Source organism: Panthera tigris, chromosome B3 (assembly GCF_018350195.1).
Source record: "Panthera tigris isolate Pti1 chromosome B3, P.tigris_Pti1_mat1.1, whole genome shotgun sequence".
In the NCBI taxonomy this organism is placed as follows: Eukaryota; Metazoa; Chordata; class Mammalia; order Carnivora; family Felidae; genus Panthera; species Panthera tigris.
The window spans coordinates 31,051,100-31,070,817 of NC_056665.1; the positions used below are offsets into that span (position 1 = coordinate 31,051,100).

General features: G+C 58.4%; 2 protein-coding genes across 5 annotated transcripts; one reads left to right on the top strand and one right to left on the bottom strand.

Moving 5' to 3' along the window:
• The first annotated feature begins 804 nt into the window (after positions 1-804).
• On the top strand, positions 805-12,618 carry MAN2C1 (mannosidase alpha class 2C member 1). 3 transcript variants are annotated; one of them, XM_042988357.1, is made up of 26 exons: positions 805-936; positions 1,207-1,332; positions 1,778-1,901; positions 3,066-3,136; positions 4,669-4,846; positions 5,163-5,352; positions 6,423-6,529; positions 6,713-6,823; positions 7,214-7,306; positions 7,430-7,546; positions 7,723-7,818; positions 7,933-8,078; positions 8,443-8,566; positions 8,908-9,029; positions 9,132-9,217; positions 9,344-9,499; positions 9,705-9,796; positions 9,967-10,061; positions 10,317-10,421; positions 10,504-10,660; positions 10,754-10,897; positions 11,258-11,367; positions 11,476-11,555; positions 11,661-11,809; positions 11,892-12,001; positions 12,074-12,291. In XM_042988357.1, exons 1-26 carry the CDS (start codon positions 839-841, stop codon positions 12,198-12,200), a joined length of 3,114 nt encoding a protein of 1,037 aa, XP_042844291.1. In that variant the 5' UTR covers positions 805-838; the 3' UTR covers positions 12,201-12,291. The 3 variants fall into 3 exon arrangements, with proteins under 3 accessions (XP_042844291.1, XP_042844290.1, XP_042844288.1); XM_042988356.1 differs by lacking the exon at positions 11,476-11,555 and having other exon boundaries at positions 6,722-6,823; positions 12,074-12,618; XM_042988354.1 differs by lacking the exon at positions 11,476-11,555 and having other exon boundaries at positions 12,074-12,617.
• A 178-nt stretch (positions 12,619-12,796) lies between these two features.
• On the bottom strand, positions 12,797-18,899 carry NEIL1 (nei like DNA glycosylase 1). 2 transcript variants are annotated; one of them, XM_007084609.3, is made up of 10 exons: positions 18,696-18,899; positions 17,246-17,702; positions 15,235-15,354; positions 15,082-15,145; positions 14,698-14,797; positions 14,174-14,301; positions 13,761-13,788; positions 13,528-13,589; positions 13,230-13,395; positions 12,797-13,089 (listed from the first exon to the last, which is right to left on the bottom strand). In XM_007084609.3, exons 2-10 carry the CDS (start codon positions 17,677-17,679, stop codon positions 13,043-13,045), a joined length of 1,149 nt encoding a protein of 382 aa, XP_007084671.1. In that variant the 5' UTR covers positions 17,680-17,702; positions 18,696-18,899; the 3' UTR covers positions 12,797-13,042. The 2 variants fall into 2 exon arrangements, with proteins under 2 accessions (XP_007084671.1, XP_042844292.1); XM_042988358.1 differs by lacking the exon at positions 18,696-18,899 and adding an exon at positions 18,367-18,487.
• Positions 18,900-19,718: the final 819 nt, after the last annotated feature.

Sequence of the window (19,718 nt, forward strand, 5' to 3'; positions counted from 1 at the left end):
AGTATCTCCATTAAAAAATAATCAGGGCTAGTGTGTATGTAATTTTTCTTAGTAATGATTTTATAGACAAGCACTGCCTGGCAATTCTAGAAGGAAAAAAAATACCAGTGGGCTACTAAGGTAAGGATGAAACTGGAGGTGTTTCTTGGATCAGGCTTTTCTGAACTCTCCAGTCCTGTGTGGTGAAATACGTTATTCAATTAGGATTTTGAATGCTATGACTGATCTGCCATCTCACATCAAAATACTCCCAGGGTTTCTGGTGATAACTGACAGCTATATACACAAAACATGTAGGAGAGGAAGCTCAGGTTACTGGGGGTACAAAGCCCTCCCTATTTAAACAGATGTCTGCCAATTAGCGTCAAAGCACCAGCCCTGGCTCCTGGCTCTTCACACGTTAAACAGACAACAGGTTTTCGAAGACAAGAGCCAGAAGTCGGGCTAGGCGTGGAGAACTAGCCAGTTCCCACTCGCTGCTTCTAAGCCCTGGTGACCTGCGTCTAAGCCTCCTGGCCGAGGCTCCCACCCGTCGTGCCTAAAATCCCCGGTCTCTGTCTCGATTCTTTCGGAGAATCTAAGCGGCGTCAAACTTGCCGTTTTGAGGGATTTGCCCAGTGGCCTGCCAGTTCAGACGAGATAGCCTCGGAAGCCGGCTCTTGGCTTTCAGCTGCACGTTCAAGATTCAGTGTAGCGGGACTTCCGAGAGCCGCCAGTGTTCCAAGAAAAGCTGCCCGGGGCTGGAAGGCGCCCTTCGGCCCCGGAACCTTTGGTTCCCGACCGTGGGCCGCGCCGGCAACGACAGGGGCCTTCCGGGGAGAGGAGTGGGCGTGCGACGATGGCGGCGCCGGCCCTGAAGCACTGGCGCACTACGCTGGAGCGGGTGGAGAAATTCGTGTCGCCGCTCTACTTTACCGACTGTAACCTCCACGGCAGGTGGGGTTCCACCCGCCCAGGGCGCCGGCCGGCCGCGGCCGCGCGCCTCAGCCTTCCCTTCCGGGGGGGGGAACTCAAGCTGCGGCCACCGGGGCCGAGGGATGAAGTGCCCGCCGCCGACTGGGCAAGGCCCCGGGAGGAGGGGTTGGGAGACGCTGTGCTGTGGGGCAGCCTTCCCGGCGGCGGGTCAAGGGCGTCCCCATCCGCCGACTGGCCCACGGGCGGCAAGGGGCGGCCTCGAGCCCGCGCCCACCCGTCCCTCCCGCCCAGGCTCTTCGGGGACAGCTGCCCGGTGGCCGCGCTCTCCAGCTTCCAGACGGCCGAGAGGCTACCGTACCAGGAGGCGGTCCGGCAGGAGTTCCGCCCCGCGCAGATCGGCGACAGCTTTGGACCCACGTGGGTAACGCCCGGGGGCAGGGTGGGGCCAGCGGGCAGCGCCCCTCCCCTCTCGCTCACCCCCTCTAAGGGCCACACCTCCATTGCGGCCTTAGGTCCTAGACAGCCGCTTGGGGGGGAGCAGCGCCCTCTGCTGGAAACAGCTCCCTGGTCTCTTAGTTTCCGTGGGAGAGTTTTCATCCCCCGCCCCTCCCTCCTCCCAGTACCTAGACACCCGTTAGGAAAGGCACTCTAGCACGGATTACAGACCCCTGACTTCTCTGCCTTTTCCCCTCACCTTGCTGCACACCTTGTTGCTCCTTTCTTGTGGATCAAAGCTGACTACCTTGTGACGCTGCAGATGCTTGGAGACAGTCTCCAGTCCCTGCTGACCCTTAATCCGAGGAAGTATGGCAAAAGGACAGGGCTTCGACCCCCTAGGCCCATCTCAATGGCTGTCTTGCAGATGGTGGACCTGTTGGTTTCGGGTGGAGCTGACCATTCCGGAGGCATGGGTGGGTCAGGAAGTTCACCTTCGCTGGGAAAGTGATGGAGAAGGCCTGGTGTGGAGAGATGGAGAGCCTGTCCAGGTGAGGAGCCCTGCCCTAGGGAGAGGTAGGGCCCCATTTCAGCCCTTGTCTGTGAAGAAGCCACAGCTTAGTGGCTCTGCCTGCAGGGTGGTATCAGGATATCAGGATTGGGGAAGTTGCCACTTGGGCCCCAGTGTAATTGGTCCCTCTCATAGTGGCAAGTTCAGTGGATGGTTTTAGGTCCTAACATAATTAGTGCTAAACCAACAGCTGCCACTGACTGGCCACCTTCCCATTCTGGGCTGAATATAGTTGCTAATCAAGCACAATAATAATAAATACAGCAGATCCATTTATTAACCCTCTACTAGGTGTCAGGTGCCAAGACAGTTGGCTTTGCAGACCATAACACTTTTAAGTTTTTCATAAACTAGTTCTTATTATATGTAGCATATACTTACGAGGGGAGACTTTCAAATGGTTCTCGATGGTATAAAGTATAAATGCAAGTCCTCTTCCCCTGAAGTAATGGCTCTCTCCCTGCCACACCATTCCCAGTTCCCCAGATATAACTATTGACTGTCTTGTTTATACACCCACCCATATCAGGTTTAATCTTTACAGTCCTATGTGGTGGGTCTTTATGCGCATTTACAGATGAAGAAACTGAGATCTAGCGGTCAGTTCACTTGCTCAGCCTCCATTCCAATTAGACTAACTTCCTGTCTCAGGTTAGGACTCTTGTTCTTTTTGTATGGAAAGATGGCAAACCCCTCCCTCCCTCTCTCTCTCCTTCCATTGGCTCAGCAGATGTCTCCTGAGTGCCCTCTCTGGGCCAGGCCCTGTACTAAGCACTGGGGATTTAGCAAGGAATGAGGCAACCCTGCATCTGACTTCATAGAGTTCCCCTTCAAATACTTATTCAGTGGTACAGAGGCCACCAGAAGCCATACCCAGACATCCTAATACCTGCCCAGGACCCTTCCCATAAGACCAGGGGCTTTTCTGCTGGTAAATGGGTGCCATTTGTGCTCATGGCACTCCAGCTTCTGTAGGGGTTAGGCACTGGCTACCAGGGGTCCCCAATTTGTCAATCCTGGCCTTGCATGGGAGAGAGGAGCCAGGGCTGAGGACTAGGCAGAGAGGCCTGGCCTCCCTCAGCTTAAACTTCACCTGAACTGTTCAAAAGCCTCAGGCCCTGTCTCTCACTTCATTCCTCATAAGGGTTTGACCAAAGAGGGGGAGAAGACCAGCTATGTCCTGACTGACAGGCTGGAAGAAGGAGACCCCCGGAGGTGAGTGAGTTCCTGTGCTCTAGTTGACCACCAGTAGTTGAGGAAGAGCTGAAGTCCAGCGTGACCCAGAAACGCCAACCTCCAACACAAGCATCCTCAAATCTCACAATTTTTAAAAGAATAGGATTTTTTTTCCTGCCTAGAAAGATAATATCTGCCTTCTTGTGGTAAATACAGGAAAGCACAAAGAAGTAAATGACTCCCATTATCCCATCACCTAGAGATGACCGTTATTAACATTTCAGCCTTCACCACAGGAACTCATTCAGGCATAGTTCTTACTAGTTAAGGTTGTATTTCTTTGATATTTTGCATTCTGATTTTTTCCGTCCCATATTATAACATGGGCATTTTATGTCACCATTAAAAACTCCAACATAATATTATTATATTTTCTAATATTTATTTTTATTGTTTTATTTTTATTTATTTTTTAGAGAAAGAGAGAGACTGAGGGTGAGTGGGGGAGGGGCAGAGGGAAAGGGAGACAGAATCCCAAGCAGGCTCCAGGCTCTGAGCTATAAGCACAGAGCCTGACACAGGGCTCTAACCCACGAACCGGGAGATCATGACCTGAGCCAAAGTTGGATGCTTAACTGGCTGAGCCACCCAGGTGCCCCTATTTTTATTTATTTTTTGTTTTTTATTTTTTTATATGTTCATTTATTTTGAGAGAGAGAGAACGTGCGCACACACATGCGTCTGTCTGATGAGGAAGGGGCAGAGAGAGAGGGAGAGAGAATCCCAAGCAGGGTGCTGTCAGAGCAGAGCCTGACACAGGACTTGAACTCACGAACCATGAGATCATGGCCTGAGCCAAAATTAAGAGTTGGATGCTTAACTAACTGAGCCACCCAGGTGCCCCTCTAATATTTACTGAACACTGTATCTGATGCTTCCAGATACTAGGACAGGGTTAGCGAGTAATCTGGTCCTTGACAGCAAGGGGGACTCACAGATACTTACAAAATTACAAAACCAATGGCGGCTCTGAATGCAAATACTGGGAGCTCAATATGGGAAAGCTGTTCCAGATTTAGGAGAGGGGTGGGAGGTGGATTAGGGAAGGCTTCCCCAAGGAACTCGTGTTTGTTCACTGAAGTCTAAGTAGAACCACAACACAGACTACTGTGCCACCCCAAAGAACGGCCCTGCCCCATATTGGCTGCTGGCTCTTTGCTCTGAAGCATTGGACCTGGAGGATCCAAACACGTTTTTAATCGGCAAAGAGGGTTCTGAGACCAAGGGAGTGTATTGTAAAGACAGCTGTGGAAATGGAAACAAAAGGCTAAACAGCAGCATAATTCACACAGTTCCGAACTTGGCTACTCATTGACCCTGCCCAAAGCAGGACCCTCATCAGCAGAACATGACCTTCTTGTCCACACACCTCAGATACTGTGGGATCTGGGTAGTGGATCCTGGAGGCGAACAGGGAGAGGCCAGATGGATGCTCCCTTGGTTCTGGCTCCCCAAGCCCCCAGGATCTTCTGCTAGTCCCTTGGCCTGAGGTTGCCTGTCCACATTCGTAGCCTGACCCTCTACGTGGAAGTAGCCTGCAATGGGCTCCTGGGGGCCGGGAAGGGAAGCATGATCGCAGCCCCTGACCCAGAGAAGATGTTCCAGGTGAGCCGGGCTGAGCTGGCTGTGTTCCGCCGGGATGTCCACAGGCTCCTGGTGGATCTAGAGCTGCTACTGGGCATAGCCAAGGTACTCGACACCCCTATCCCACCTAGTCACTCTAGAGCCCTTCCTGGCCCCCAGGAGCAGGCTATTTCTTGTGTCAGATAGTTGGGGAGTCTGGGAATCCAGATTAGGGAGAGTGTTTCTGCCTGCTTGAGTACTGAAAGGATTTCCCTATGTAAAGGGGAGGAGGGAGACAGTGCTAAGCAGGGGAAACCAGAAGGAGCAAAGGGTCAGAGGTAGGGAGGAGCTTTGCTGAGAGCCATTGAGAGGTCAGCCAGGGCCTAATTCTGGAGACTCAACTTGGTTGAGACTGGGATTAAGGGACAGAACCCTGCTGCAGGGCCTTGGGGAGGACAACCAGCGCAGCTTCCAGGCCCTGTACACAGCCAACCAGATGGTGAACGTGTGTGACCCTGCCCAGCCTGAGACCTTCCCAGTGGCGCAGGCCCTGGCCTCCAGGTTCTTTGGCCAACGTGGAGGAGAAAGTCAACATACCATCCATGCCATGGGGCACTGCCACATTGATACAGGTAGGGCAGCAGCTGGCCAGGTTGGTGGGGGAAGCAGGAATGCCCTTGAAGCCCTGGATGTGCCCTGGAAGCACTGTGTCATCCCCAGCAAATTCTTACCCCTATTGGACCTCAGTTTTCCCCATTTGTAAAATGGGGTCAGGGGCCTGGACTGTGTCGCTTCATTTATTCTTTCGACAAAATCTGATGCCCCATGTGGCCCCCTGCCAGATAGTGGGAGGTAGGAGTATAGAGACTGGTGACTGTAAAATAGGCAGACAGAGTTGGGGCCATAACGGAGGAAGGTCAGGAGAACTCAAGAGAGGCTCCCTGTAGGAGGTGATCTTAGAACTGAGTGAGAATGAGTAAGTTTGACAAGAGTGTCCAAGTCCTCAGACAGGACTGGCCTAGAAGTAATTAAGATAGGGGCTCAAGCGCAGGGGCAGGCTTCTAGCTTTGGACTTGATGAGTTTACAGCATCTGTGAGGCTTATGGGAAATCTACATTTTTACAAGCTCCCCAAGGTACTGATTCCGATGCAGCTAACATTTCTGAACCACAGAACAAGGGCTTTCTCTGCTGTGCCAAGGTTTGCAGTGGAGTGTGGGGATTCTGGGCTGGTAAGGAAGGATCTGAGGCCTAGAGGCCAGGAGGCTGGAGGGCTTCATGCAGGATAGCTGGTCCCAGCAGGTCCATCTCGGGATGCTGTGCCCCCCTGTTCTGGGATATCCCTCAATGTGTTAACACCCTGCCACCTTTTATAGAATCCTTTCAGGGGTGGGGTGGGGTGGGGTCTCAGCCTCAGAGTGAGGCTATTTCAGGGTGTGGGGCCTCCATTTCCTGACCTATAAAGCTGACAGCCTCCTTTCCCCACCCCCTACTTGCACCTTGCCGGCGTGTTTTGAACTGAGAGCTCAAGAGGGGTGCCACAGGGCCTTGCAGGGAAAGGGGCCTGGGGTGGTAGGGGGACAGCCCTCTGGAGGCCCAGGCTGGGCCTGGTCTGGTGCTGGGAGCCAGGGATGAGGCTGGAGATGTGTGAGGAGTTGTGGACCTTGCTGCTCTCCCTCCACCTCTGCGCCCCTCCTGTCCAGCCTGGCTTTGGCCCTTCAAGGAGACTGTGCGAAAATGTGCCCGGAGCTGGGTGTCAGCTGTGCAGCTCATGGAGCAGAACCCTGAATTCATCTTTGCCTGCTCCCAGGTCAGAGGGACAGCCGTGTGGGGGCACTGGGCACCTGGAGCCCAGTAGGTCCAAGGGTGAGGTTCTGAGGGCTTCTGAGGAGGAGGACTCTTCCCCACCTTCAGCTGCCCACTGGCTCCAGACGCTCAGGCCTGGGTGGTGTCCTGATCACTTCTGACCGGCTCGGGCCCCATCTGCCCACAGGCGCAGCAGCTCGAGTGGGTAAAGAGCCACTACCCTGGCCTGCATGCTCGACTCCAGGAGTTCGCCTGCCGCGGGCAGTTTGTGCCTGTGGGGGGCACCTGGGTGGAGATGGTAAGTACTATCTGCACCCCCTCCACCTCAGGCCACACTGTCAAAATAGCCTTCCCCACTCGGCCTTGCCGGTAGGTGGCTTTCTGCATGCCCTTCATACCCCCTCTGTGGCAGCACTTACTAGTCCACGGAATCCCAAGGCCCGGGACCCCAAGGGGGAGGAGGGCCTCAAGTACTGTGGCAGGCTGTCTTTGTGACCCCACCCTGGATACCTCCCCTTCCAGCAGGCAGACAGTTGGGCCTGATGGGAGGAGATGGACCCCTCTGGGCACTGGCTGTAACCCCTATGTCAGCCGCAGTTTCTCTTACACGTGAGGTGGGGGTGGCCAGATCTCCTGCCTATTCCCCATCTATGCTGACGCCGGCTACCTCCGTCTTCACTCCTGCCAGGATGGGAACCTTCCCAGTGGAGAGGCCATGGTGAGACAGTTCCTACAGGGCCAGAACTTCTTCCTGCGGGAGTTTGGGAAAATGTGCTCTGAGGTAGGCTGGGAGCTGCTGCACCTGCGGGCAGATGGGGTTGGAGCTTGACCTTGAGAGGCTGAGGCTGGGGCTGTTCCACCAAGAGCCCTGGTTCCCCTGTCCCAGAGGCCCTCTTCCCCGCAGTTCTGGCTGCCAGACACGTTTGGCTACTCGGCACAGCTCCCCCAGATCATGCGCAGCTGTGGCATCCGGCACTTCCTGACCCAAAAACTGAGCTGGAACTTGGTGAACTCCTTCCCGGTGAGCAGACCTCAGGGGACCAGGGGCCCCACGTGGAACGTTCATCTCCCCCTCATTAAGGGGTCCTGGACAGACCACCCAACCCCCACCCAGAGAGGCCGTGCCTCCCCAGGGTTACACAAAGGTAGGACAGGAATGCCCTGACTCTGGCCGCTCTCCTATCTCCCTACCCGCAGCACCATACTTTTTTCTGGGAGGGGCTGGATGGCTCCCGTGTGCTGGCCCACTTCCCACCTGGCGACTCATATGGGATGCAGGGCAGTGTGGAGGAGGTGAGGGGGCACCTAGTGGCTGAGGTGGGGAGGGGGGGGCGGGGGCGGCAGGCCGGAGAGGGCTGGGTGTCCTGTTCTCAGCTGACCCACGTTGACCTATCCCCGCCTGTCCAGGTGCTGAAGACCGTGGTCAAAAACAGGGACAAGGGGCGGACCAACCACAGTGCCTTTCTCTTCGGCTTTGGGGATGGGGGTGGTGGCCCCACCCAGACGATGGTGGACCGCTTGAAGCGGCTGCACAACACAGATGGGCTGCCCAGGTTGGACCTGGCCCTCCGGCAGCCCTCACTGTTCACTTTGCCCTTGCGCAGCCCTGCTTTCTGCTCAAACATCGGGTCCAACTCCTCCACTGAACCTGATCCTGCTCCAATCCCAGACCACTGGCCCTTCCCAGCTCCCACCCTGGGGGAGGGGTGGGGAAAAAGCTGATGGTGGGAAGGAGCTTAAATCTACCAGAGAGAGAACTCTCCTGGCGTGTCCAGAACTGGCTTTGTGTGGACAGGGAACTTTCTGGGGGTGGCTCCTTTCTGTTGGGGCTGGATCTCTTGTCCACTCTGGCGTGGAGGAAGGGTGAGCCACGTAGTAGCCCCAAGACTGGGAGACCCAGGCTGTGGTCCCCCTCAGGGTGCAGCTGTCTTCTCCGGGGAGACTCTTCTCGGCACTGGAGACCGACTCAGGGCAGCTGTGCACATGGGTTGGGGAGCTCTTTCTGGAGTTACATAATGGCACCTACACCACCCATGCCCAGGTCAGGAGCTGGTCATTGAGCCCAGCGGGGAGGGTCTGCAGAGGGTTAGAGGAGGAAGTAGGGGATAGAGTCTAGTCTAGACCTGGGGGAAGAGGTTTGTGTTCCAGGGAGGCGCTGAGGGGGGAAAAGTACCGGAGCTGAGTGGGTCAGGGGCCTGGAGGAGAGACAGGGCTGGGTGTCCCTGAAGAAGGGTGGGTGTGGGCTGAGGGGAGAGGACGAAGGCATGCGGGGCAGGTCAGCCACAAGAGGCTTTATCCGGAAGGCCCCGGGGAGCCTCATGTTCTGAGCAGGGGAGGGCTTGGAAGGTGTCCTGGGACAGATCCCCCCCCAACCCTGCTCAGATCAAGAAGGGAAACCGGGAGTGTGAGCGGATCCTGCATGACGTGGAGCTGCTCAGCAGCCTGGCCGTGGCCCGCAGCGCCCAGTTCCTGTACCCGGCGGCCCAGCTGCAGGACCTCTGGAGGTCAGCCTGGCTTCTGGCCCCTGCCACCAACCTGACCTCCTCCCCGACACCTCTGTGGCCACCCTTCCCGGCCTTCCCCATCCCTGTCCTTGGCTCCTGCAGGCTCCTGCTCCTGAACCAGTTCCATGATGTGGTGACCGGCAGCTGCATCGAGCTGGTGGCAGAGGAAGCCATGTGCCACTATGAAGGTGAGGCTGATGACATTCCCACCGCTGTCCCCGATGCCAAGGGTGGAGCCCTGAGGGTGTCCTATGGGATACTCAGGGGTCGTCCCAGACCCACTGCCCACCCGTGACCAGCCAGTCTCTCCTCAGACATCCGTGCCCATGGCAACACACTGCTCAGTGCTGCAGCCGCAGCCCTGTGTGCTGGGGAGCCAGGTCCTGAGGGCCTCCTCATTGTCAACACGCTGCCTTGGAAGCGCACTGAAGTGTTGGCCCTGCCCAGGCCTGGTGGGGCCCACAGCCTAGGTATGAGCTGGAGAGAAAAGCTGCCACTGCAGTAGGAGGGACCGAGGCCCGACCCAGAGTTGGGGACGCTGCCCTGGGGGTCGCTGCCCTGGGGTGCCCCAGGCTGGAGAATAGTAGTGGAAGTATCTGCCCCTCCTCCCGCCCCCCTGAGCAAGGCTCCTAGAAGGGCAGGGAGGCTACACTGATACCTACGCCTCATCCCCAGCCCTGGTGACAGTGCCCAGCATGGGCTATGCTCCTGCCCCCACCTCATTGCAGCCCCTGCCACCCCAGCAGCCCGTGTTTGTAGTGCAAGAGGTAAGTGTAGGCACGTCCTGGTGGGCAAGGCCCGTCCTGGGCCGTCCCTAACAACATGGGGATGCTGAGCTCCCCAGCCCGGAGCAAGTGGTGAGGTGGGGCTGGGCTGGGGGTGCTGTTGGTTGTGGGAAGCCCCTGCAGACTCAGCTTCAAGGACCCCTCCCACCAAGGCTGACGGTTCTGTGACTCTGGACAACGGCATCATCCGGGTGAGGCTGGACCCAACCGGCTGCCTGACGTCCCTGGTGCTGGTGGCCTCTGGCAGGTGCCAACTCCTCATTGCCCTCTTCCGGTGCCTGACAAGTAGACCCCAGACCCTGTTCCCTCTGTCGCCTGGCCACAGCACTACCCACGGCAGCCCTTCAGTGGGTCTGGACTGCAACCCACACATGAAGCAGGGCAGACTGGGCTAGGAATCCCCTTGTCCTTTGGGCCTACTCTCCCTGCCCCCACCCCACCTTAAGCAGCTGGAGAGACCAAGGTCATAAAGTTCGAAAGCACCAACCCCGTGTCCTTCTAGGGAAGCCATTGCTGAGGGCACCGTGGGGAATCAGTTTGTGCTGTTCGATGATGTCCCCCTGTACTGGGATGCGTGGGATGTCATGGACTACCATTTGGAGACACGGTACGCCATGGGCAGGACCCGGGCGGTGGTGGGCCCCCTCCATCAGCCTGCCCTGGCTCAGGTCTGCCACCCCGCCCCACAGGAAGCCAGTGCGGGGCCAGGCAGGGACCTTGGCAGTGGGCATCGAGGGTGGCATGCGGGGCAGTGCCTGGTTCCTGCTGCAGATCGGCGCCAACAGTCGGCTCAGCCAGGAGGTTGTGCTGGATGTTGGCTGCCCCTACGTCCGCTTCCACACTGAGGTAGCAGAGGGCAGCGTGGTGGGCGTCCTCCCCCAGTGTGGCTGGTGAGGGGGGAGCCGCCCAGGCCTGTGTGCGTCTGGCCTCCCACTCCAGGTGCACTGGCACGAGGCCCACAAGTTCCTGAAGGTGGAGTTCCCCGCCCGTGTGCGGAGCCCCCAGGCCACCTATGAGGTCCAGTTCGGGCATCTGCAGCGGCCCACCCACCACAACACCTCCTGGGACTGGGCTCGATTTGAGGTCTGACATGGGGTGGGGTGGGGGTTTGGATCCTGCCCGGCTGGGGAGGGCGTGGTTGTGTGGTGTAGAGTCAGCAAACCGTGATCAAGATTTGCTGGCTCCTACCTTGTGCTAGGCATTGTTGCTAAATGCTTTGTTTAGTTTGACACTCATGCGTATTTGGTGGGGTAAATTCTGTTAGGCCCATTTCGCAGAGGAAGAACTGAGGCCGGGACAGGTTGGGTGGTGTGCCCAGGGTCTCCCATAGTGAGAGCTGGAATTCAATCCTGTGGTCCCCAGGGCTGACCCTCACGGTAGTGACGGGAGCTCTGGAGCACGAGGAGGCAGGGCCACCAAGTGAGTCTGGGGTCTGCCCTCCAGGTGTGGGCCCACCGCTGGATGGATCTGTCGGAGCACGGCTTCGGGCTGGCCCTGCTCAATGACTGCAAGTATGGCGCCTCAGTCCGAGGCAACGTCCTCAGCCTCTCACTGTGAGTGGGTGCCCGCCAGGCCCGGGGTGCTGGCGTGGGGGCGCAGGTCTTCCTAGGCCAGAGCTGACGCAGCTCCAGCCCGGCCCATACCCACCCTCCCCACCCCAGCTTGCGGGCACCTAAGGCCCCCGACGCCACCGCTGACATGGGACGCCACGAGTTCACCTATGCGCTGATGCCGCACAAGGGTGAGGGCTGCTGCCGGGCGCTTCTCTGCCCTTCTCTGAGCCGGTTTCTCGCAGCGGCCGGTGAGGAAAACGCCAGCACACTCACGCCCGTACCCCCATCTCCAGGCTCATTCCAGGACGCTGGCGTTATCCCCGCTGCCTACAGCCTCAACTTCCCCCTGTTGGCGCTGCCTGCCCCGGGCCCGGCGCCCGCTGCCGCCTGGAGCGCCTTCTCGGTGTCCTCGCCTGCGGTAGTGTTGGAGACGGTCAAACAGGCAAGGGGCCGCGTGGCGCCGGGGGCGGGGTCCCCGGCTGGGTCCACCCTCGGCCCCGCCCACCGCCCGCCTCCCTCCGCAGGCGGAGACCAGCCCCCAGGGCAGCACGCTGGTCCTCAGGCTGTACGAGGCCCACGGCAGCCACGTAGACTGCTGGCTGCACACGTCGCTGCCGGTTCAGGAGGCCGTCCTGTGAGTGGGGGCGCGGGGTGGGGGTGGGAGTCCTGCCCTCGCGGGGGCCTCGTGACCCCTCCTGTTCTCCAGCTGCGACCTCCTGGAGCGGCGCGACCCCGCTGGCCACCTGCCCCTTCAGGACGACCGCCTGAAGCTCACCTTTTCTCCCTTCCAAGTGCAGTCCCTGTTGCTGGTGCTGCAACCCCCACCAAACTGAGCCTCTTGAGGGTGGGGTTTTGTTTGTGGAAGGCCTGGGGGGGGAGTGCTCACTTCCACCTCCCCAGCCTGATTCATCACCTCTTGAACAATAAACCCTTGACTCAGGAACCCTGCTATAGTCCCTGCTCACTCCCGAAGGGCCTATCCCCAGACTCCCAAGGGAGGAAGACTTTGCCCCAGGCATTTGGGGGCAAGGGCAAGATCTACAGGGTCTGGGTTGCAGCCCCTGGGAGAGATTTGGGATTTCAGCGACCACAGGGTGGCTAGGGGACCTGTGAGAAGAAGTTCCTCCCCTGGGGAGGAAGCCAGGGCTTCTGATGAGCCACCCACTAGGAGAGGAGCACTGACCAATGTCAGTGCTGGGAATTCTGGACTGGAGGGCCTGCTGAGGGCCGGGATCTCTGCGCTACCTCTGACAGGCTGTACCTGCAGAGGCAGACTACTGCGTGAGGGCCAGGGCCCTGAGGACGGGGATGGGGCTCAGTCTGCCTTGCCCCAGTGGCTCTCCTGTCTCCAGGGTCAGGCAGCAGGTCCTCCCAACTTGGCCTATCCAGACCTTCTGCAGCCAGCCCAAGAAGTGCCAAGAAGCTCAAGTTTATTAGTTTATAAAAAAATTACAAAAAAAAAAAAAAATTACAGTATTTTTCACATGGGCTTAAAAAATGGGGAAGGTGGGGTACAGTAAAACATCATAGCTGTGCAGGGAACAGCCACAGGGCCAGGGGCATCCAGGCACCTTCAGCTCCAGCCTGCTTCCAGCAAGCTACACAGGCCCCTCCATCCAGGGCAAGGCAAAGGGAAGGGGTGGATGCAAGCATGGAGACCCTCCTGCTAAGAGGCTCAGGTCCCCCCATTCTCAGCTTTGACCTTTTGGGGTCTGCGGGGGCCTGGGAGGAAGACAGGTGAGATGGCAGCTCAGACCACAGGCTGAGGACTACCCCCCCCCCGCCCCTGCCTCCTGTACAGCCCATTTGGTGGTTCCCCTCCTCTCCCCAGAGGACAATGCTGAGGAAGGCCTGTTGCCCACCTGAGGTTGTTGGTCTCCCCCTCCTTCTTCCTTTCTTAGGGACTAGGGGGACTTCTGGGTCCTGCGAGAGGCTGGTCCCCTCGGGCTGCCAGGCTGTAGTTTGCTCAGAAAGGCCTCTCTGTGCCCCATGTGTTCTGGAAGGGGCCGTGCTTGGAAGGAGAGGGTCCTGAGTAGAGGAGAGCCAGGTCCTCAAGGGGCTCAGTGAGCAGTTCAGAGGTTGATGAGGACCCACCACTGCCCCCCATTGTCAAGGGAGGGCACCTGGGAGCTGCTACCACGGCAGAGGAGAGAGCCATACCTCTGATCCGTGCTCAGGACCCTGTTGTGCTCCCTTGGATTTCTTCTTGCGGGACTTGCCCCCTGCAGGACATTGACACTGGGCTTGGAGGGACCTGCGGCCTCAGCCCCCTTTCTGCAGACTCTCCTACTCTGGGAGTCGAGTGGGGACTGGGGTGGAGAAGGGTGAGGTAGTTCTTGCAGGCCATCTAGTTCTTTGTGCTGTCCTAGCTTGTTACAATAGGAGTAGCCTACCTTTGGGTGCCAGGGGTCCGGGATCCCCCTGAAATGGAATGAGGAGAATTGAGGAATCAACCTGGTTGGGGCAGGGGTACCTTCTCTTGGAGAGGCAGAGCTCATACCATCCTTCCAGATCGGTGGAGCTTCTCCTCAGGTGAGAAGCCTCTCTGACCACCCCCTCTTCCCCAGGTGAAGGACACCAACAAGGCCACCGTGCCTTGGGCTGCTGTACTAGCTGGGACCCTTGGATTGAGGAGGGGAGGGGCATAACACAGGGAAGACATAGACCATGTGATCCTTGGGGGTCACGACAGGCCCTGGGCATCTCCACTTCGGAGACCCCCAGCTCCTGCCCCACTGTGACCCCAGATCTGTCTGCCCCACTAGCTTCCTTGGGATCTCCATTTGTGTGAGATTAGGGCCCAAACCTGGAACCAGATGGTGCGGCCACGCCCGTCCTGCAGGGAGCTCATGCCCGGCATGCCATAGCAACGCAGCCACGCCCGAAAGGCAGCGAAGTCCTCCTCTCCGCTCTCCGGCCCGTAACCTTTGCCCCCTGTGGGACAGAGGAACCAGGCGGAAGTCAGAGGGCTGACTCGGGCTGAGAGAAGGGGGAGCCTGGTCAACTTGGCCCAGACCTCAGCTATATAGCTGATGGGCTGAGTCAGAGGGCCGAGGCTCTCCCTCCTCCAGCTGTGCATGCCCTCGGGCTGGTGTCTTCCCCACTCTGGGCCATGGCTTTCCCAACCTGGAGTGGGGTTGGTAATCCTTGTCCTGCCTGCCTCATGGGCACCTCAGAGGATACAGATACCTAACAAGTGAGTAGGCCTAGTCCATTCAGCAACAACTAGATCTACAAACATCCATGCCCCACGTGGGGCAGGAATTGCCCTGAGGTTACACAACATGCTGAAGCAGAGGTAGTTAGCCATCTTTGCCTCCCAGGCCTCACCCAGCTGGACCACTTCCTTGGGCACTGAGTGACACAGTTCCAGCAGGTCTGGGTTCTGCAGCTTCGCCCTGATCTTCTGGCTCAGGGTTAGCTCCGGGCTCTGGAGAAGGGGCAGGGCAGGACCTGGCTGTCAGCTTGACGCAGGACCACTGAGAAGGCGGCTGAATCCCGGGGAGCAGAACCCCTGAGCTTGACAGGACTCAGAGACAATGCCTTAGCAGCAACCCCCCGCCCAACCCCCTACCCCCCACACTGCAGGGAAAGGGAAATGGACCCAAAGCCAAGAAAGGATGTACTTGAGCTGGAGCTGGAGACACCTGACCCAGCCATACACTTGTTGGCCTGCTCTGATAGGTACATGCACATTCCTTCCTGCACTCTCACCGGCCTGTGCTGCTGCAGCGCCTCCAGAACCTCGCGGGCTTTCTCGAAGGGGGGTATCTTCAATCTGAAGTGGGGTGGAGAGGGAGCCAGGCTAAGTAGTGGGGAATGTGGGTGCACCCAGCCCTCCCTAGTCCTCGTGGCCTGCCTGCTGACCGGTACAGGATCTCTGCCCGAAGATAGTTGCCAATGCCGTTGAAGAACCTCTGGTCCAAGAGGGCCTCACAGATGGGCTTGTCAAAGACCTTGTCTGCTAGGTTTCGTAACACATTCTCCCTGGAGGAACACAGCCTGGGCCCGTGAGACCCATTCTCTACCCCCATCCCGAATGCCTTGCTGCAGGATAGGGGAGAGGGGCTGGGAGTGTCTATTCCTGGATGCAAGAGGAAGAAACACGGAAGTCCCTGTTCCCCTTTTCCCAACCTCAGTGCTATTTTGGCAGCAGGAACCTCCATTTTCCTATCCGTTAAATGGGAACATCAGAATAAGACTGTAATTCACAATGAAAGGTGAAAAGTACCAATCAAAAGCAATGTGTTCAAGCAAATACACGAGTCTGTATATGTTGTGGGTATATCACCAAAGTCCTCAGATTCAAGACTCTGCCTGCAGTCTGAAACTCCCTGTAGAACTTCTGATTGGTTAGCTCTGAGGATTTGACTTTGGTGGGGTCAACTTTTCTCAAGACCCTGAAGATCTCCAAGGAAGCTGGGACTGGTTCTGTGTAGCAGGTGTGTAAGGCAAGTCCTGGCTAGTGAGTGTCCCAGCAGCCCCCACCCCACCTCCAAGGGTCATGGATCCTTTCTCACCACCGCGAAGAGGAAATGCATCTTGTTTCTTTGTGGGGAAAGACCATGGCAAGACTGACTCAGTAATGGGCATGAGGAGCATATGAAGTAGGGGCCAGAAGACAGAGTGTGGGGTGAAGGTAAGAGTGGACATTAGCCTAGGTGGTCGGATCACTGAGAGGAGCAGATCCCTGCAGGCTCCCCAGCTGTGAGACCAAAGAAACGGCCAATATGCCTCCTCATGTGACAGGAACTTCAGAGCCAGCTGGCAAAGAGTTAACTTGTGGCATGACTTCCCAGGAAAGATAAGATGGGAGGAATCCAGGACCATGACAGACACTTCCCTGGGGAGCACTGGGGGTCATGCCTGGAAAGGCCAGGAGTCAAGTGGCTTCTGTGGTGCTAGAGACGCCCTGACCCACGGGCAACCAAGTCTGAGGACCAACAGAAAGCACGCCGTCCCCAAGGAAGGGAGGACTTGCCAGGTCCACTGTGGGCCTTCGTGTCTGTGGTGCTTGTCTGTTATATTGCTCTTCCTCTAGAACTTTGCAAGCCTGGCTCCTTTTTATCAGGCAGGCCTCAGCTCAAATGTCACCTAGAGTGGCCAACCACCCCCCCCCCCCAGCATACCCAGCCTAGAGTCATTCTCTACCTCTTGGATTTTTCTTCAGGCGTGTACCTATGTGAATTCATCTACTTTGTTTCCTGTCCCCCCTGACCCATCTGAACTTTAGCTCTGTGGGAGCAGGGGCCACATCCATCTTGATCATTGCTGTACCCCCAACGCCTAGAAGAGAGCTTGGCATGAAACAGAAACCCATACGCAGTTCATCTTTAGAGGAAGGGAAGGGCTGCCACCGTGCCATCCTCTGTGACACGCATTACATCCTGGTGTTACCCCTCCCACGGAGGAGACCATGGGCTGTCACAGACCAGTGGGCAGGCAGAATGTGGGAGACCACAAAACCTGATGCAGAAACCATGTCATTAGGCAGTCAGTCCCCTGCCCACCCCCTTGAAGCCATTCCTTCCTTCTCAGCCTCCCTTCTTACCAGGTTGTTAAAGCCCCTTCACCTTTCTTCTTAGCCTCCTGAGAGCACCAAGAAACGAGAGTGGGATGCTGATCCCCAGCTCTGACTCGAACTGGCCATATGTCCGCAGGGTATGCCTAGCCATCCTCTTGCCCACCCCCATGCCAGTTTGGGGGTTCCACATCCATTAGCTCAGAGAGCTGTCCCAGGAAAGGACGCCGTCTTGGTCTACACAGGAAGGGACTGAGGGCCAGAGGGGGCTACACTCGCCCCTCACGGCCAGCGAGGCACTAATTAGAGAGCCAGGCCCGGAGCCCAAGGCTTCATCACACCTGGTGCTGGGCCTACCTGAACTGCTCATACTCCAGCAAGACACAAGGCCCGCGGCCTGGCTGCCACTCGCCCCCGATGTCCCAGTGGCCGAAGCGGCGGATGTCCACGAAGCAGAGGGCGAGTCGGGGGCCAGGTGGGGCTGTGTAGAAGCGCAGGTGGGCGTGGGCGGGCAGTGCCTCGCTGGGCGCCAGCTGGAAGGAGCCGGACATGCCAAATCGGAAGACCAGGGCCAGTGGCTCCCGTGGGGGCTGGGCCCCAGGCAGGGGGCTCAGGGTCAGGCGCAGCTCTTTGCCACGGGCTGAGGATGAGATGCAGTAGGCGCTGCTCTCAAAGGGCACCTCGGGGTTGCGGCTGACGGGTGACTTCTCCACACACCCGCCGAACACCAACCCCCTGCACGCGTCGTTCACGAAGCGGCTGGCCAGATGCAACTCGGGGCCCTCGGGCATTCTGTGGGAGGGGTGGCTGGGCCCTGTGGGTGGGGGAGGATGACAGCAGGTTGGGTCAAGTGTCCCCCTGTGAGGTGGAAATTCTCAGCCCATTTTGCAAAGGAGACTCGTGAGGGTCAGTGCGGGAGGCGGCCAGCTAGGACTGGCAGAAAAGTCGGCTGGCCTGGTCGCAAGCCCGGGGCCCCACCTGAAAGCGCTGGGGAAACCCGGGGCGCTGTGGAGCTCAGGCTGGGGAAGCGCGACTCTGCCTTATTTAACACTCTCCCGGGGCTCTCGTGAGCTGCCACTGCTTTTAGAATAAAGTCCGGATCTTTCCTGGGCCCGCACGGTCATGTCACTTCCTCCCAGACTCCCCCTCGCTCGCTTGCTCCAAGCAGACTGTCTTCCCATCCCCATGTCTTTGCCTCTGCTGGCCCTTCTGTCTGGGACACTTAAGAGTGTTCTTTTCTTCATGGCCCTCCCAGAATATGAAGTTATCTTGCTTGTTGTCTGGCTCTACCTCCACTCCCACCCGAGTGCAAGCTCTACTCGCCCATGACTCTGCTTCTTAGGACCTGGCCTGCATCTGGTCCACAACTACTGAGGGAGTGAACCTGACCCCTCCTGGGAGGCCGGGGCTGGGATAAAGAGGCCCAGAGACTCCCTCTCCTCCCCTCGGCAGGGCTTGGCCAGCCTGCCACCACCTACTGGTCAGGACCAGAGCGAGCACAAGGAGGAGGGAAGGCAGGAATCTCCAGGCACATCTGCGCTGGAACCAGGTCCCCACGACTCAGAGGGAAGACAGGGGTGACAAGAAGGGCTCCCGAGCTCCAGGCCATGGTCCAGGAGGGTCACAGGAAAACGCTCAGGTCAGCTCCCGGGGCGGAGGGACGCAAACTCCACCCGCCCACCCTCGCCCCCTCCTGCCGGGCCGAGGGAGCGTAGATGGCCACTCTCCTCTTTCTGGACGTGCCGAGATCAAGGCGAAGTTGTGTGTGGGACAGAGGCGGGCGTTTAGCTAGGGCAGACTCCCTTACCTCCTCAGCGCCGTCGGGGGCTGGCACCCGAAAAGAAAAGTTTCGTTTTTCGGGAAAAGGTGAATGTCCAGATTCCTAATTTCCGCAGTGTTCGCCTCCCCTTCACCCTCCTCCTCGCTGCCCGTCCTCGGCTAACCCCAGGTCCCTTCCTTCCCAAGGGCCTCCAATCTCATCCCCTCCTCAGCTCCGCTCTTCCCCACGCCCCCGGACACCTACGCCCCGCGCCGCTCCCGCCAGCCTGCGGCCACTGAGGGGTTAACGCGGGGGCCGGGCCGCGCCTAAGAGCACGCTGGGAGCTGAGGTCTCCGCTCCCGCGCCTGCTGGGAAGTGTAGTTTCTCGGGTAGGGCAGAGGCTGGGCGGGGTGGGCTGGGGGCCCCGGGTGCGGGAAAGGTTTGGGGGCAGTCACCTGGCCGGGAGGTGGAGGAGGAAAACTGGCTTCCCCCCGGCGCCGAGCAGCGGGGTCAGGTCTGATGTCTCGGGTTGCAGCTGTCTCCGTGGCCGGCGGGGGCGGAGAGAGTCACCCGGCTAGTCCCGGACGGGGTCGACACTGCCAGCAGGAAACAGCAGCAGTGCCCCGAGGCCGAGGCGCCTGCAGCTGGGCGCTGGGCGCGCACCCGTGCGTGATAAACGCAGACCCTGGGGACCCGGTGGTGGCCCCTAAATGCCAACGTACAGACAGAACACATAAACAGAAACATCATCACCACCTGCCCGGTGGCAAGTGCAGCCGAGCAACAAAATGCGGGCAGAGAAGCAGAACCCACTTCAGATGGTTCTGTGGGGGAGGGACTCTCTGAGGTGACGCTTAGGCTGAGTCCTCAGGAGACAGCTGGCTGGCGGGGGACAGGACGATACGCCAGACGGAAGGAAAGGCCATTGCAAAGGCCTGCAGGCAGAAAAGGGATTGGCCCATTGAAAGAAGGCTTGTGTGGCTGGAGTGGGGCTGGGGGGAGGGCTGGGAGGTGAGGACAGACACACAGCAAGGTGAGGTCAGGTCAGGTCTGGTCTCAAGAGGCCTCTGT

What these genes read in the sequence shown, in the direction of transcription:
- MAN2C1 (XM_042988354.1), top strand. Translation starts at nt 839, where the DNA reads ATGGCGGCGCCGGCCCTGAAGCACTGGCGCACTACGCTGGAGCGGGTG. An exon ending in AACACAGATGGGCTGCCCAG is followed by an intron (nt 8,079 to 8,442) that starts GTTGGACCTGGC and finishes GGTCCCCCTCAG; the next exon opens with GGTGCAGCTGTCTTCTCCGG. An exon ending in GTGCTGGTGGCCTCTGGCAG is followed by an intron (nt 10,062 to 10,316) that starts GTGCCAACTCCT and finishes GTGTCCTTCTAG; the next exon opens with GGAAGCCATTGCTGAGGGCA.
- NEIL1 (XM_007084609.3), bottom strand. Translation starts at nt 17,679, where the DNA reads ATGCCCGAGGGCCCCGAGTTGCATCTGGCCAGCCGCTTCGTGAACGAC. An exon ending in CTGGAGTATGAGCAGTTCAG is followed by an intron (nt 15,355 to 17,245) that starts GTAGGCCCAGCA and finishes GTGTTCCTCCAG; the next exon opens with GGAGAATGTGTTACGAAACC. An exon ending in CAAGGAAGTGGTCCAGCTGG is followed by an intron (nt 14,302 to 14,697) that starts GTGAGGCCTGGG and finishes TCTGTCCCACAG; the next exon opens with GGGGCAAAGGTTACGGGCCG.